Source organism: Rissa tridactyla, chromosome 2 (genome assembly GCF_028500815.1).
Source record: "Rissa tridactyla isolate bRisTri1 chromosome 2, bRisTri1.patW.cur.20221130, whole genome shotgun sequence".
NCBI lineage: Eukaryota > Metazoa > Chordata > Aves > Charadriiformes > Laridae > Rissa > Rissa tridactyla.
The window spans coordinates 24,982,861-25,001,265 of record NC_071467.1 but is presented as its reverse complement, the minus strand read 5'-3'; the positions used below and the strand labels follow the sequence as shown (position 1 = coordinate 25,001,265).

Sequence of the window (18,405 nt, the reverse complement as noted above, 5' to 3'; positions counted from 1 at the left end):
TCTGGAAACAGAAAGGTGCTTGCCAGGAACATGGTCTCACATAGTAGCCAGTAAGTAGTCTAATTTGACTTGATTCGACACAAATATTCTGAAGGGTTAAAAGAAGCTCTTTCAAAGTAACTGAACGGATTCTTCTTTTTCCTGACTAGACAACCTTGACTAAATATCTTAGCACACCTGAGTATACACACGATTTGCAAAGGCAGGGCTATCGAAGGAACCAATTTCATTAAAATGATTTACTGTCTCTTAAAGCAATTTGGGAGGCTCAGCAGTATAAAGTAATAAAAAAATTACTTATTTGGCAAAAAAGGGGAAGCTGTCTCCTTAAATGTCTGTGTGAAGCGAAGCACATTACTGTCTTCTTCAGACAGAATCAGCTAAACTTGCCTAATGTGGGCCTGGCCACTCTTTGGGGACAGAGCACCTGCTTTGTGATTTATCTTTAATTTATTCTAAGACTTTTTTTGTGAAGAAACTTCTTAACCTGCAAAGAAATAAAAAACCAAATCATTTCACTTTAGCACTTTTGAATGGGCTTGACTGAATAAACTCTAAAGTATTACCTTATTACCTTTGTCAATCAATCTTGTAAATATGGGTTTGTGTAATAGATGGCTGGACTTATGAAATAAGTGACTGGACTAGCTATGGTGTTTTATTTCTCTCATACAAAAGGCATTATATAAGCAAAATATCAGTGGTGAGTATCAGCCTGAAGCTCTTAGGCTTCTTAGCTGCAGCTGCTTTGTACAGGATGAATCTGGAGCACGTTAGAGGGAATGACTGTACTGTGACAGTAGAAGTTACTGCCATGGGTCTCCTACATACTCAGGCTACAGCTGAGAGGGAACTAAGGAAAAGTAGAGCAATTCCAGGACTGGAACTGCATAGACAGAAGACAGAACTAAATCAAACAAACTTTGCTATGCCCTGGTCTACAGTGTGAACATCTGGACAGAGTTACTGACTGAGGCGTGGTTTCCAGATCTGAGAAAACATGTTGAGAAGGCTCCTGATTATCCGAGCATTTAAACATTCAAAGGGTAGGAGAAGTGATCTGGGACTCATATAAAATCTGGTGTACCAACTGGTATTGAATGCGCACTACTTTTTGCAGAAAGGCTCTTCAGGACATAACTTATGTCAGCTTTTCCTTTTTTTATAGCTGCTGTTTGTAACTAGTGCCATAATCTCTATGCATAATAGTTCTAATTTTGTTTTTCTAATTGTACATGTTGGTCTTTTTCTTTTTCAGTTGTAGACTACTGTGCTTTGGATAACCAAGGTTGCCAACATGAGTGTGTTAACACTGAGGACTCCTATTACTGTAGATGCCACCCAGGGTTCATATTAAATCCAGACAAAAGTACTTGCAGAAGTAAGTTGTGGTAAGGTTTAATTATGAACAGTTTGTACTTCTGTCTTCTAGTTCTCAGCAGTGACACTCCCACTGGTCCTGGGAACACTGAATAATGCATCAGGTATAGAAAATGTTGCACTGCCCTCGAAGCCAAAGCTCATGAAAGCAATGAAAGTTCTTTTGGGGCGCAGTTTGGTTTTTGGGGAGAGGAGGTAGAGGTAGGGGTCCTTTCTACGAACGGGAAGCTCTTAACATGAGACCAGGCTCCTTTTTCAATAGTAAAAGCAAGCTTTGTCTTGCATAGTCTCTTTGATTATCCAGATTTTTCAGTTAGAGTATCATCTCCCTAGCTAGGTAAACAAACAAGTGTACAAGACAATTTATAATCAGCTTGTAAGACAAGCTAAAATAAAATAGAGTGAAGAAATGTTGCAGCCTATTTTCCTATGGACTTTTTTCAATAGTGAGTTCTTTGATTCTGTGTGCTCTGTAAAGATCAGTATCTTCTACGAAGCTTCCATGTTTCCACCAGGTTATAATAAGTTCATAGCTTTGCTTGTTTATTGTTTGTGAAATTTGATTGTTACTGGGCTAACAAGCTCATAAATTACCAGAGTTGGGAGCACATATAAAGTGGAGAGGAACTGACAGACCAGAAAGTACTCTTGCCAAGGCTTCCCTTGCTTGGGAAAACAAACTAAAACCTCCAGAGTGTTTAATGTCATAACTCACTTTTGGGAAATGTGAAAGGAAAACCTTAATGTACATTCCTAGTTACCTTTTTTCAAAAATATGTATCTTGGTAAAGAAACGTTACTATTGTGTCTGGAAGCAGACAAACTCCATTAGTTTTAGGTGAGTGGAACTGCTGATGCCAGTGGTGAATTTACCCCGTATTATTGAATAATGTCTACAAACATTATTTCTCTAAAAATGCATCAATATAGTACTGCAGTTCTGTGCTTTTTTTGGCCTTGAGGGCATTTCAGTCTTTATGATGACAGACTATGTAAAACCTGTAGACTGTGTTGTGTATTATGTTTGGTATCTATTTCACTTAATTTAACATTTAGAAAGAAAGCATCTAATCCAGGCTGTACATCTGACCTTATGATCAAGGGAAAGAGACACATACTTCTAGACAGTGATTACTCACAGCTTTGACACAAATTTATGGAAGTGTCTGTATTTTCCTTGACTATGCAGGGAGCCTGGATGACTTGACAGACTAGACACCTAATTTTAAGATGGCCAGAGTCAGGGTAGATTAATTTCCCTCCTCCCCAAGGGCCAGAGTACAGTTCATACTGGTTCACGTTGCTTATAGCTTGTATGAATTCACCCATTTGTCAAGCATCCATCAGCTGAGGGATGACTAAATTATCTTATTCTTTTGTATATACTTCTACATACATATATTTTTGAAATCTTACTATAGTGTAAGTGCTTTCCACTGCCCAAGCAAAAATTCTTGTTAATTCCTTCAATTTAAGAATGTGGATTTTAAGCAAGGTTTTCAGTTTGAACTGAACAAACACCCTAAAACTGCACAAACATTTTATATGACTTAAGTGGTTTTTAGCTTATGATCTAACTGTATGAATCATTTTAACCTGTTTAAATTGATGATCCACAGAATGATGGAAGCTGAGAGTGTGTTCTGGGAAAGTGGTATTTCAGGCTTGTCCTGTCTCTATCCTTTGACTTAGGTATCTATTGCTTCAGACAGCATATTGGGCTGCATAGACTGTCAGTCTGACCGTGAGCTGCTGTCTATATGTTGGAAACACGAAAGCTTTCAAATGCTGGTTGGACAGGATCTCTGGAAGTCATCTTCTGTAGCCTCCTTCAAAGTGGAATGTCCACAAGCTGTGGATGGGGTCAGTTTATGGTTTTGTCTAGCTGAGTCTCAGAAAGCTTCAATGGAGAGTCCACAGCCTCTCTGGACTACCTGTTCCACTGCTGTACTATCCCTCTAGAGAAAAATTTTCCTTATGTCCAACCTGAATCACCCAAACAGGTGGTGGCCATTGTTCATTGTTATATCATCTGGCACTATCAAAAGGGTTTAGCTCAATCACCTTTGTAATGACCTACAAGAAGTAATTGTAAGCTGCAAGTAGACGGACACCTTCCTCTTCAACAAACTAAATAAGGCCAGATCCCTCAAGCTCTCTGCACAAGTCACGTGGATGCAGTCTTCATAGGTCTCTGTTGAGCCCTCTTCGGTTTATCCCCCTTAACTGGGGGGAGAAGGGGAGAGATTGTTCCAGAACTGGACAAAGTATGTCAAGTGCAACCTCAGCAGTGCTGAGTAGTGGGGGATAGTAAATTCTGCTTGCTGTGCTTCACCTGTGTAGTCCAGTATGAGGTTTGGCTTATTTGTAGTGAGAGTACACTGTTGGCTCAGATTAAAGCTCACACTCTGTAAACCCTAAGGGACTTTCCATCCATCACAGCTGCTACTCATCCAGTGTCAGGGCCCCAAGGACACCAAGAGGCTTCACCAGCTCTGGACGGCCTCCCTGGGGCTTCTCACCCCTGCCCATGGCCCAGGTGCCTTATTTCAGCTCTGCCTGGAGCGTTCAGTCCGTGCCCCAGGAATGCTCTAGAAGTGCCAGTCTCCACCTGGGCCTGGCAATAGTCCTTGTTGATCCAGACCCTGACCTACAGACTGACTTCCCAGCTTGACTATGGCCTTGTCCTGACACTGTGGACCTGCCCAGCAACGATTGGCCTGTGTCAGACCCTGGCTGCCCTCATCCTGACATGCATGCTGGCTTCCTGGCTTGACCTCAGACCTGCTGCAGCAGCATCTACTTGTCTGATGATCTGGACTCCTGGTTAAACCTGGCTGCCATTTCCAGGCCTGCCCTGCTCACCTTGCTTGGGTACTGCAGGGTAGTCCCTCCCTGGCAAGGCCCCTACCCTGCTCAGCTCTATTATCACCCTTGGCACCTGGCTCTCCTTCCCTGCAGGAGCAGCTTGCCCGTGCTGTTCCCTGACAGCAGGTCGCTTTCTCAGTCTGTACAAACTATGGGATGTTTCCCACCCTCGTGCAGAACTTTGCAATTCTTGCTGAACTTCGTAAGACATCTTCTGGTCCAGTCGTCAAGTTTGTCAAGGTTCTGCTACTTGCTTTCAGTCATTGTCTGTAATTCAGTCATTGTCACTGCAGATTTGCTAAGGGTGCACTTCGTGTCATCACAGAATCTTAGAATCATAGAATGGTTTAGGTTGGAAGGGACCTTAAAGATCATGTAGTTCCAACCCCCCTGCCATGGGCAGGGACACCTCCCACTAGACCAGGCTGCTCAAAGCCCCATCCAGCCTGGCCTTGAACACTTCCAGGGATGGGGCATCCACAACTTCCCTGGGCAACCTGTTCCAGTGTCTCACCGCCCTCATAGTGAAAAATTTCTTCCTGATATTTAAGGTAAATCTATCCTCTTCCAGTTTGAAGTCATTATCCCTTGTCCTGTCACTACACTCCCTGATAAAGAGTCCCTCCCCAGCTTTCCTGTAGACCCCCTTCAGATACTGGAAGGCCGCTATAAGTCTCCCCGGAGCCTTCTCTTCTCTAGACTGAACAACTGCATGTATGTCACTGATGAAGATGCTTAGCAATGTGGCCCCCAGTACTGTCCCCTGTGGTACTCCATCATTATCAGCAACCAGCCAGAAAGGAAGCCATTGATCACTATCCTTTGAGGCTGGTGGCCTGACAAATTTTCACGCCACCTAACAGTTCTTTCTTCCAGGCTGTACTTCCTCAGCTTCCAAATGAGAATGCTGTGGGAGACAGCATTAAGAGCTTTACTAGTACCGAGGTGTATTACATCCACTGATCTTCTCTTGCCCACAGATGCAGTCGTTTCATCATTGAAGGTGAATGTGTTGGTCAGGCATGGTTTACCCTTAGTAAATCCTTGTTGACTATTTCTGATAATCTTCTTGTCCTTCATATATTTGGAAATTGATTCTGAGAGAATGTGCCCTATTATCCTGGGACTGAAATGATGCAGATTAGTTTATAGTCCCCTGGTCTTTCTTCTTGTATTTTTTTAAAGATGAGTGTAATGTTAGCCTTTTTCAGTTATAAGGGACATCTCTTGGTCCCTGTGAATTTTCATACATGGTAGGCAGTGGTATCACATCGACTAGCTCTTTCAGCACCCGCAGACTGAAAGCCTTCCCATGAATCTGTGTATATCCAGTTTCTCTAAGGAGGCATTAACTGGTGTTGCTAGCCTGTCTCCTTCCCAAACTGTACTAGTACCCATAGAAATCTGGGAGCAGGCTTTGTCTGTGAGAACCAGAATAAAAAGAGCATTATTTTTTCTGTGTTGTTCATTACTAGACTGTTCCCCCAGCCAGCAGATCCACGTTTTCTGTAACTTTCTTTTTGCTACCAGCATATTTGTAGACTCCCTTCTTATTACCCCTAGTGTACCTCAGTAGTCATAGATCCAGCTGGGCTTTGCTTTTGTCCCAAAGTACCTAAGCAATGCTTTTTTTCTTGGTCCTTCTTTCTCCCTCTACTGTTTTCCCTCTTTGTGTTTTAGTTCAGTGAAAAGCTCTTTGATCATCTAAGCAGATTTTCCAGTATGATGGAATCATTTGTTCCTGAGCTCTTAGCAAGTTTTCTTTCAAAATCATCAAGCTCTCCTGGGCATCCTTTCTCTTCTTGGCTCTTTCCCAGGGGATTCTTCCTAGCAATTCCCCGAATAAGCTGAAATTGGAGCTTGTAAAATATGGACTCTGAATTCTGCTGTTTCCCCTTGCAGCCTTCTGGATTGTGAACTCAGTCATCTCAAGCAGCAAGCTTGAGATGCAAGTCAAGCAGCAAATCAAGAACATCACCCCTCAAGAGTTTGTGTTAGGGACTTGTCACCAAGTCTGTGCAGAAACCTCCAGCCTGCACAATGCTGTCTTACCCTCCCAATAGGTGTTTGGATGGCTGAAATTTCCAATATGAACAAAAGCGTATGAGTTGGAGGCTTCTGCTATCTGTAGAAAGCCTTATTCACTACATCCTTTTGGTCAGGTGGGGTCACAGACTCCACAACTGCATTCCCATTGTCATTTCCCCTCTGATCTTGATCCCTCACATCTATGGTTTCATTTTGGATCTTCATAATGGAGGAGACCTTTAACATGTAACACAAAAGTACGCTGTTCTGCAAGGGAGTGCAAGCTGGGAGCCGAGGATGGCTACAAGGCAAGCAGGGTCAGTAATCTCTCTGTCAACAAGGGCTTTGGTCCCACAGTACCCCATGAAGAAGAACAAAACAGGTCCTATGGCAGTAACCAGGCTCAGCCAACTGTCCAGTGATCACCAGAAAAGTCCATAGTGTCAAGAGAGGTCTAAAGTCAATTCAGGAAACCAAGGGTGAGAGCCTGACAGTAAATGCAGCTCCCAAGCCATGGGGCAGAGGCCACAGACAAGGCTTCTCACAGCTCTGTGCATCTCTGCCACATTGTGTTGGAAATGCTTTGAATTAGTTCAAAATTAAGGGAGAAAATGCCATCAGGTTGCAATGAGGGAAAAATCAAAGTGACTGGAAACACTAGGCCATAGAGGTTGATTCAGAAGGAGTAGTTGGGGAGGAATGAGCAAATACCACGTGAAATCATTCTCTTTCATGACGCATGTCCTGAATCTAAGCATAAATAAAACTTACTAAGCCACTTTTCCTTACACTTGATATCTTTGAGCCTTGCTAATAAAATAAAGCATGAATGAAAGAACTGTGTAGCTCTTAATGCTGCAAAAGTCAAGACAGCATGAGCACTCTTTAGAGCAGAAGTGTCCCCTAGCTCCCATATGTTATGAATCACGCTGCCTTTGAGTCAGCATGAACATGAAGAAACAAACTTCAGATCGCTGGATTTAAAATGTTTGTAAATTTAAAACCTTTAACATAAATTTCTACGTATTTGGCTTATGTACTGAATCTCAGGGATGATGGCCAACTAGCCAAGCCTCACACCCACGCCAGACCAGAGCTCTGCATCAGCAAGCAGGCCTGGGCCCGGGGCGCCAGCTCCCAAGATCTTGTGATTATCTCTGAATCCTGGATTTCCTTTCAAAAACAGAAAGTAAGCTTTCATGCTCATGGCTACAAAGAAAAGCTTGAAAATGTAAATGTTATCAGTGTGGTCATGCATATCTGACAAATGTTTTCTCTGGGAATTACTCCAAACTTCTCAGAATGAAATACAAGGAACACGGCTCATGAGGGCAACCCTGCCAACGCCAGCAGAGTACTCTATGTGTGGCAGGAAGAGACGAGAACAGCAAATTCAGATTATCAGTGAGGCAGGTAGAAGTAATTCCTAGCTACTAAGTTAACTATTAAGGGGACTCTTGACACTCTTGCTGCTCCCTTGAAGAGGACAGATGGTAGTTTCTGCTTGTACTTAGGGGTGCTGAGCCTCAACTCTTGTTCTTTTGGGAAGGCTCAGGTTTGAGTTGTGGGTGGATTCACGTGAGCTGTAGCTGGTAGAGGCTTTCTGTTAGCATCCTTAATCTGGAGCGTGTTAATGAAGCCCTGTGAAATGTGTTTCTAGTTTTCCCAACATAATAGCCTCAAGGTTTCAACAAAGATAATAATACATATTTTTCAACTCTTGTGGTCATCTTCAGAATCAGTTACACAGGAAAAGTCTGTACTGTGCACTTCAGTTAGCAAGGATTTGAGCAGATAAATGCAACTCAGCACTGAGTAGGTCTAGAAGGCCTACAGCTATATTCCTCTGGTGCACACACGTGGCTTTATGGTTTCTGTATCTTTAGTGCAGTCTTGAACAAACCATGTTTTCTAATTATTTTTTTAGTAAACAGATAAGATATCCCTGTGTCGTGCATATGTGTATGTGCATATGCTGTCATAAAAACCTTTGGTAAATGAAATGTTCTATAAATATATGAAGTGGAGTTCATAAATGATAAAATACTCCTCTCAGGTTTTCTTACAAAGTCACATTCCACTTTGCTTGTCCTGAAAATATATTATTATTATTATTATTACTACTATTATTACTACTACTAAGGCTCAATTGCGTTAGTCTACCACACATACAAGGAAAGAACAGTTCCTGCCTCAGGAAGCCCATTACCTCTGGGAATAATAATTAACTTCTGAATGTCAGTTTTCTGATTGTGTAATGAGGTGTTCAAAAGTGCATGAATGTCTCTAAAAAATGTGACTTAGTTGATTTGTGACTTGTTTATTTTTAAGAGTGCTGAGGAGTTAAGACCTTTCTTTCATTAGTATAAATTAATTAACTCCACTGATATAAAAATAAGTGATGGCCAGACACTACATCTAAGCGAATGTCAGTTTCTTTGACTTCATCAATAGTGGTAAATACTACATGGTAAATATCGCAGTGCTTACTGCGCTTTCCTTTTTAAGGTACTTCATACACAAGTACTAGCTCTTTCTAGAATTTGCTTGTCTTCCCTTTCATGAGCATTTAAAATGTAAGAACCAGGTAGCAAACACCCAGAGCTGTTAAAAAACCAATGCTCCTGATGACCTGATTGTCCTGCTTTGATCTAATGAACAGCATTTAAAAGCATATATACTTATTACAGATCATGTCTAACTTGCTCTGAGTAAAATAAAGATGCAATTTTGAGGTGGCAACGTATAGGACTTAGCTGCAAAATGTTAAGAAATATTTAAGATTCTAACTTTTCTACTGCGTGTAGTACATGTGTTCTCAAAGAATTCATTGAAGTATACATATCTTATATGTATACCTATAGGTATACCTAAGTATAGCACATATTTGGAAAAAAGGAACATTTTTTTTTCATAGTATGAAACAATATGGTAAAAAGTCAGAATGATGCCTTGGGAAAAAAAAGAAAAAGGCTAAAGAAAAGAAAACAAAGTAACTGTTATTTACCTAGCTTATTTCTGAGGAATTATACTTCTCACTGGCACAGTTTTTTCCCCATTTAGGACCAGACTATTGTGCTCTTCAAGACCATGGCTGTGAACAAGAATGTGTTAATACAGATGATTCCTACTTTTGTCGATGCCAAGAAGGGTTTAGACTTAATCCAGATAAGAAAACATGCAAAAGTGAGTAATCCTTTGGACATACTAAAGTTCATCTGCTTTTATTTCTTAAACCTGCTGTGAATGGCTTCCTTTCTGAAAGGATGAAAGTTTTTTCTATAATTAAGGTTGAAACAAATGTTTCTTTATAAACTTGAATTTTAACTGACCCAGTCATGCTGGAAAATGCTGTTTGCTGTTTTGTAGACTAGATTGTATATTAGACGTTTTCTGAAGAGATTTATGGAAACCTGAGCAGTATTGTAAGAACCAAAGCGGCTCAATCAGTTCATTTGAAATTTTGTGACCTTGTCTTGTAGTGGCATAAACAGCTTTTTTTAAAAAAAAATTCACCTTGCTTTGCCCAGTTCGTTTAGCCAAGGACAGATGTATTTCACTAGCTTGGGAAACTATTAGACAGGTAATGTAGTTATTAAAATCAACTTAAAGTCACACGTGAAACCCCACAGTTTCCTAAAAAAATTGGAAAAAGAGCCTCAGCAATGTCAGGGTTCTAAACCAATCGCACATACTATTTACTTTAAAAGACTTTGGTGTTATAGCTCTTCTTGAGTTGGGCCATGGAATCACAGCAGATTTTCAATGTAATGTTGTCAAAGTTTAAGGAGAACATATTCAGCAAAATGAACTAGCCTGATCTGGTGACTCAGTTCTTGGTGGGGAGAGTTGTACTGCCGATGTTTTATGACTAGGAAGCTTGCCTGCAGCAACATAATTATATTTCTAGACGCCTATAAAATTTATCTGGTTTTGGAACTGTATTTTCTTTTAGTCTTAAAGAGACGTTCTCATGAAGCACCTTTGTTGACACACTATCATTTTTACAGCAATCTGTGCTATTCTATTTTTTATTCTCTATATGGTATTTTAATACATTCAGATTTTTATAGATTGGATGTACCTTGGTGAGTATAGGAGCAAAAGAACAGCATTGTGTAGAATGTGTAATTGTGAATTAAAGGCAAATTGTAATTCCCATTTTGGGGTATTTTTCCTTAACCTTAGGGGGCTTTGGATTTGGCTGTAAGCCTGGTGACATTTCCAGGATTAAGCTCCTATTCCAAAACTTGTTATAACAAGGCTTGTTTTAGATAAGCTTGTAAAATAGAGCACAACATTTGCATATATGCCCTCTTTATAAATCAGGGAGAATGCATTGCTGGTGAACAGTACCAGCCATTCCTCCTTCACCATGATGCATGACTTCTGATGACTACAGGAGCAGGTCTTTGAGAGTTAAAGTGAAGTCTTGTGCAGCCAGTATTTGCAATTTCCTCTCAGATCCTCAGCTCACTGTCAGGTGTCCAAAGCACAGAATCCAGTATCACTTAAGAAAAGTAAGCCATTAACTTCAGAATCCTCATGGCTGGCTTGAATTCTTCACCGTTTTTCTCTCCATGGAAGTAAACTTCTGTGCTTTAGGTCAGCATGACTGTGAACACGAATGTGTTAACATGGAAGAGTCATTTGTGTGCTAATGACATCCTGGATACGCCCATCGCCATGATGGCAATATGTGCAGAAATGGGTGTGTCTCATGAACTGCAGCGACTAGTTACTGCAGTCGGGCGAGGTGTGAAGAGAATGAGAAAACGCTCATGGGTCCCTTCGGAGATCTTTCTGACCTGTGCAGACCTATGTTACTGTAAAGTCCACCGCGAGCCAGGCCTGGTGAAGTAACGCTACAGTGAGATCGCTGATCCAATAGAGAACTAAAGCATCATCTCCAATCCAAATAACTGGGAAAATGTGTTCAGCGAAGGTGTCTATCACAAAGGCAGTGCTTACTGTTGAACATCTGCATCATTGCTATGCGCTATGTAAACTGCAGCACACCTGATACTGATGTATGCTGACATGTAAAGACTTCTCTTTTCCATACGTGTACACTTGCAGTGAACTGTTTGATAAAATGTGCTCTTTTAATAAGAATGTTACTAAATGAAGGATCAGCATTGCACCAGAAAAACCCAACAACATTGCCCACTTCACATCACCCAGTTTTCAGAAGATACTTTTATTGCAGAGAACCATTTTGTACATCATCTAAAATATTGGCAGCATTTTCCCTGATGTACTTATGACATGTTTTTCCAAAGGAACACTCAGTCACTGAAATGAAAAAAAAAAGGTGATAGGCCAGGGAGTAATTATTTCTAAATAAACTGTTTGTGATAAAGCCATATTTAAGCAAACTTGGATGCGTTGCAAGAGCTCAAAACTTTTTAATAATTATGGTTTTGGCCTATTGCAAGTTGAATATGTAAAAATATATCCCAAGACACTCATTGTTTTTAAAAATAATGACCCTTCCCCTGTCCCTTCCCATTCTTACCTTTTTTTTTACACATGTAATGAAGCGCACATGATGACCAAATTTACAGTTACTAATTTCTAAAGCCCTTTCTAAAGGTAATTAGCAGCTTTGTGATTACTCCACTCTTTGAGACAATGTGTTAAAAGATTCTGTGTGAGAACCCAAAGTGTTTAAAAGTTAAAATTCACATTAGTGTGGGTGTTTGTATTGTAAAAGAGGGTGCCAAACAGATGCAATTTTTCACAGAGAATACTGGGGGGGGGTGGGGGGTGTATTTTCTTTTTTTTTTTTCCACATTTTGTATGTGCTCTGAGAAGTTACACAAGCCTCTTCATGGTGATGTAAACTCTTGGAAAAAGGAGAATGTTCCAGCTGGAACTTGCTTTAGCTAGTAAAAACTGACACCTCAGCTTCACTTGTTCAAGCCAACGTTATCTCTATCTATGTATAATGGTAAATCTGGACCACTTACTGCAAACTCGATGCTTAGTTAAATAATAAACAGTGATATTTAGAACTAAGTAATTTTACATTAAGTACAGAATTTTTTTTCTGCAAACAAACAGCTGCAGACGTGCCTGTTCACATCTGTAAATGATTTGCAAACAGAGACATATGAGACCGTGTTTGTGTCTGAGGGAACTCCACTATTTTTGATCAAGTTAAGCTAAAGTGATTTGGACCTATATAACTAAAAATAGCCATTAACAAGTTGGCAATAAAATATTATGAGGAAGTTCAGTATAAAGCTTTTTTCCTAAAATGTGCTTTTTCTATACTTACAGAGTCAGCAGATTACATAGTACATCTGCAAGTGCACGTATCTCACCCTACCGCTTTGCTGTCCATTCTAGGAGATAATATGATTTTTAAACCAAATTCACACCTTGCTCTCCCTTCCACCACCCTTCATCTTTCACGCAACCAGCTGCATACAAGACTTAAAAAAAATAATCCATTTTATCGTATTTGGAATAGGAATAGGAAAATCAAAGAAAAGGAACATATTAAGACACTTTCACACTCACAATTTTTATCTGTCCCCCACTAGGCTTTAACTGCTTGAACCTGTTGGCAGGTTTGAACTGGTGATTTCTAATCCTGTTGAAAAAGAATTTACTGTTTATGAAATAACCTGAAAGCCATAATTTCTATTTTAAGAGTCACTAATATTCATACTTTATCTCTGAGAAAATTTATGGTGAACAAAAGAGAGAGTCTTGCTTTTTAAAGAAAGAAAGCCTGATTCTGCAGGTAAGACCAGGTGGGACTTCAAGGTTCTTCTTTCACTCCACTTTGCATTAGTTTCCCTTTGTGGTTTTTGGCAAGAGATCTGCACTATCTGCCAAGTGGGGTTGTTGTATTAGTTTCATGTGGGTGTTGTTAATTAACTAGGGTTATTCAAATAGGTGGGGATACTGCATAAATAAAAAGTTGTACTAACTTTTTTCCCTTGCTCTGCGAAGGCATCATGTACTAACTGCAGTGTCATAGCATATGTATCTACGGCTGAATGTGTTTAAGACTCGTTTAGATGTAGTGTTAGGGATATGGTATAAGGGAGAACTTAGTAGAGTGGAGATGATGATTGGACTCGATGATCCCAAGGGTCTTTTCCAACCTAAATGATTCTATGATTCTGATGTGATTTCTTCAATTATTAACACAAATCAATAGGAGTGGACCACTGTGCTGAAAGCAATCATGGCTGCGAGCAACTGTGCCTAAATACTGATGTCTCCTATGTCTGTCAGTGCTCTGAAGGATTTGTTATCAATGAGGACCTAAGAACCTGCTCACGTAAGTCTTATGAGAACCTCCAAGATCTCAGCTCACCTAGGAAAGGTTTCTGTTTTCATACAGAAAAGAGGACACATCTTCGATTTATTCTTACAATCTGCATTTCGATAACACTTTAATAACGACTTGAAAGCAGAAACAGACAGAAAAAGGATTTGGGAAAGGATGCTTGTCAGGATAACTGTAAATCCTCACATATTCAGAAAAGTTTTGGAAGATCTGTTCATCCACACGTGTTGAGGACCATTTTTCAGTCACATGATAAATGTGTCTGACTGACAGGTCATCTTGACAGCAGTGTCCCCCAGGCAAACCGCATCAGTTGACCTGGAGCAGGAGGAGAAGTGAGTCCCCCACACTGAGCTTTACATTTTGCATGGGAACCCTTAATAAGTGAAAGAAGTTGTCCTGACAGCTCTCCACCCTTTATAAATCTCATGATCATGGAGAATCATTGCAGTTTCATAAATAGCTGAATTGCCTCCCTCACTGGAAAAATAATAAGTAGAAAGGGCTAGGAAAAGAGGAATGTGAATGCATTTTGCCTATTGACTTTTCATGGACCTCTTCGATGAGAGGGTTTTGGCTACTTTTTCTACAGATTTTGGAGGTACATTATTTTTGAAGCTTGTTGAGTGTTGGAGCTGCTCCAGAGTTTGCTCCTTTTCTTGCACTCAGGCAACACAGTTTTAACAGAAGTCAAACTGCAAGTACTCAGTCAGAAAAATTATCTACAGAGAAGTGAGACAAATCAGCCAAGGCAATTTGTCTTTGTCTTTAACGCTGTCTTTGCTGCCATACTAACTCTTTTACCCCCATCCAATACTTTGATAGAGTTTGCTTCCGTCTGCCACTGCAGCTCTCTAGAAAGGGCCAGACAGTAATGCAAAAGTAGAACTAGCGTACATGTAAGAGCGACAAGGTCTACTAGAAACAATTTATCTAGACATTTATCTAAAAGAACCACTGGAAATTTAGAAACAGCCAAACTGTGGAGTTATATCAACTTGCAAATGGAAAATCCCTTTTCCTTTGTAGTAAAAAGAGGTGGATATTTCACTCTTGAGTTATTTTCCTCCAGGCCGTACTGTGCTGTGTTTTTTGGCATCCCTATATGCAATGAAACTGTGAGCCCTTTTGAATAGCTCCTCTTCTTGCCAGCATACGCCTCTCCTCATATATATTTAGGAAAGAGATTTGTCCTATTCCTGAGCTACAGATGGGTTGTTGAAACCTCGTGGACATTTCTAGGCTATCATGAAAAGAGTTTTGGCACTTGGATTTCCTGAATGAGCAGCTGAATGGAAGGGATTAGCATTTAACATATGCCACTCCTAATGGGAAAACACGTGGGAATTACAGTTCTGGTGTGATATACCCAGCGCAAGTATTTTAAGACAGCTGTGGGAACACCTGAATGGTAAACAGATTTCTACTCTGACAACTAATTACAAAAAAATGAGTGACACTGTGTGTGTAGCCAATAGACAGTAGCAAGTGCTGCCTGCAGGATCCCAGGGGTCCTATGTCTTCGTATTACAGAGAAGAAACACGTAGGAAATTTGAGATGAAAAATGGACCATATTTGACAGTCATTTTCAAGTCTTTGCAAAATCTTGAATAGTCTAAGCTAAAGCTCACTGAGGTCCCTGAGAGGTTTTCTGCTTGCTGATGCACGCGGCAGCTGGGTCAGGCACGCAAGTAGGTTCTGGGGACTGCCATCTTCACATCAGGCCATTTAGAAACTGTATTTAAAGAACGTTCACAAGGTAGCTTTTATGTCTTTGCCACTGTCATATATAAAATCACTGCTGAAGTCTTTTGTTTTGTTTTTAAATTCAATTTGTAAGTACTGAGACGTGGACTCTGTTGAGCTCTGCTAAGCATAGGAAAGTATGATTTCTGAACTCTGCTTAAAGCAAACAGTGGAAAGTACACCACAAGACCCTTTTATATTTTATTGAAGCTATATGTATATTATCACATAAGGAACTGGATTGTTGTTTAAGCAGTTCAATGTATTTATATTTACTTGCTTATTTGCCATGCAAATACTAGAGATGAAAAATAATTGATTTGTTCTATTTTTTTAATAACTTCAATTGCTCCTGCAGGAGTTGACTATTGTGCTCTGAGTGATCATGGCTGTGAACATTTGTGTGTAAATGGTGACAGATCTTACACTTGTCAGTGTTTTGAAGGATACAGGCTTCGTAACGACGGGAAAACATGTAAACGTAAGTTATTATTCAGCAACTCAGAGTTAGATTTTTATTACACACTTAGGAGAAATCTGTAAGGTAGGATTTGATTGTCTAAATGTTGATGTCCAGTGTCATTTTAAATGCTTGAGGATTCCAAAAGTTCATAGTTTCCCCTTTGCTCTGATGTTTGCCAGAAGTATGTCAGTATCTTGGATATGCTAAGGCATCAAAAGTGGTACATACTGTTGGGCACCTGAATCACACCCTAAATGTCTGTGCCATTTAAAAAGTAGCCCTGAAATTTGACTGTTGTGAATACAAAACTATTTTATTCTCACTTACATTCTTGTATGGGACAAATGTAAATTTCTTATGAAATCAAGGCAAAAATATAGGATGTTTCCAAAGTCTTATACAGCATGACGCTTGTAATATTATTAATGGAAAGTTCATTTTGTTCAGCATGGAATAAGGAGGATTGCAAAAGAGATATCATAACTGCATTACACATTTGACTACATTATGCAGTTATGATGAGTGGCTGATATCAAGAAAAATTTCATTGCAAATTTTTCGCCATTTTTATAGCTTTGATCACTAAGTGATGGAAGAAGAATCATGGATAAGTCTCTGAAAAACACACAGGCATTAAGTATTTTGTAACTGTAATCCCAATAATATCCATAGATCTCATCAATATCTGCTGTTAAAAAGCATTTACAGAAAAAAAAAGTAAAGTCATCCAGACATTACCATGAGAAATGAAAAGCTCCTTATTCTCAGTTTGTGTATCACAGCCACACCCTACTTTGTTATTCCATGGAAGCAGAGACAAATTCTGCTTGTTTCAAAAAGCACTGACACCCTAAAAGCAAGTGAAACGTTCTGTCCATGTAGAAGTCTAGAGGGATTTCAATAGATTGGAACACTGGGCTATGATTAATGGAATTAAATTTAAGAAGTCGAAATGCCAGATACTGCACCTGGGACAGAGTAATGCCAGGCACAAGTATGATTTGGGAGAGGAGTGGCTGGAGAGCAGCCCCGCAGAAAGGGATCTGGGGATGCAGGTCGACAGCAGGCTCAATAGGAGTCAGCAGTGAGCCCTGGCAGCCAAGAGGGCAAACCTCATCCTGGAGTGCATCAAACACAGCATAACCAGGCAGTCAAAAGAGGTGATTATCCCGCTGTATTCGGCGTTGGTGTGGCCTCACCTTGAGCCCTGTGTGCAGTTCTGGGCCCCACAACTGAAGAAGGATGTGAAGGTCCTTGAATGAGTTCAGAGGAGGGCAACAAAGCTGGAGAAAGGGCTGGAAGGAATGTCCTGTGAGGAGTGCTTGAGGACTTTGGGCTTGTCTAATTTGGAGAAAAGGGGGCTGAAGGGTGATGTATTGCTCTCTACAGGTTCCTGAGGACGGGAAGTAGAGAGGGAGGTGCTGACTTTCTCTCCCTGGGATCCAGTGACAGGACGCATGGGAATGGTTCAAACATGCGCCAAGGGAGGTTTAGACTGGACATTAGGAAGCATTTCTTTACCGAGAGGGCGGTCAATCTCTGGAACAGGCTTCTTAGAGAGGTGGTCGATGCCCCAAGCCTGTCAGTGTTTAAGAAGCATTTGGACAATGCCCTTAACAACATGCTTTAACTTTTGGTCAGCCCTGAATTGTTCAGGCAGTTGGACTAGATGATCATTGTATGTCCCTTCCAACTGAAATAGTCTAGTCTAGTCTATTCTAAGTCCTTGCAGCAAAATAAAGGGTGTGGGGAAGAAAGTGAAAGCAAGATGTTAGTTTATCTAACATTAATTAATAGATTATATTTTATTTTATTTTGAAATATTAATTGTGTCTAAATTCTGTATCAGAAAAGCCCACAGAACATCTGCTTGCCCAATTATAGCTGACAATTTTCGAGAATTTCACAGCAGGATTATATTTTTCTTTCTCACTACTCTTAAACACTACAAATGCGAACTTTTGTAATCCTACTTTACAGAAAGTTGACAAACACCGTCTGAACTTCAGCACAGAGGAAGAAAAAACCTAAATAATTCAGGTTTGAGCAGGTTCATTACTGAAGATAAAAAGATGATGATAGAAAGATCTGTTTCTCATCAGAAAGTTTTCATTGAAATGTGGATGTGGGATCTAGGTGCCTTTTGAAATCCCTGTGGGTCACTAATCTACATGCTAGAAACACGTGAAATTCTACAAACTCTAGAACTGGAACAGTGCACTTTCCCTTAATAGTAAGGCTGTAAAATTTGCAGGACAAAGATTTACCTTTTTGTTGCAACAACAACAAAAAAAAAGACAGTGGGTGCTATAAAAGATTTGGAGGACTGAGTCCAGTGTACTCGCAAGGAAAAGAACATTCAGCAGCTGGGAACTGTGAGACTTTCAACATCTTGCCCTTAACTAACACAAATTTTTATCTATTAAATTATTCTCAGGTAAAAATGTCTGCAAATCAGTCAACCATGGCTGTGAGCATATTTGTGTTAGCGCTGACAATTCCTACATCTGCAAGTGTCGCGAGGGATTCCTATTGAGAGAAGATGGCAAGACGTGCAGAAGTGAGTGACCAGTATCTATTGAACACTTTTGCATGTGCATCAGGCAAGGA

The 18,405-nt window shown here is 40.2% G+C and overlaps 1 protein-coding gene across 4 annotated transcripts in view; it reads left to right on the top strand.

Moving 5' to 3' along the window:
- The window catches only part of MATN2 (matrilin 2), a 78,361-nt gene that overhangs the window by 38,887 nt on the left and 21,069 nt on the right, over positions 1–18,405 (top strand). For all 4 annotated transcript variants that reach the window (XM_054190884.1, XM_054190886.1, XM_054190885.1 and 1 more), the window contains exons 6-10: positions 1,259–1,381; positions 9,340–9,462; positions 13,454–13,576; positions 15,691–15,813; positions 18,233–18,355. In XM_054190884.1, coding sequence (XP_054046859.1) covers positions 1,259–1,381; positions 9,340–9,462; positions 13,454–13,576; positions 15,691–15,813; positions 18,233–18,355 — 615 coding nt within the window. The remainder of the gene's footprint in view (positions 1–1,258; positions 1,382–9,339; positions 9,463–13,453; positions 13,577–15,690; positions 15,814–18,232; positions 18,356–18,405) is intronic.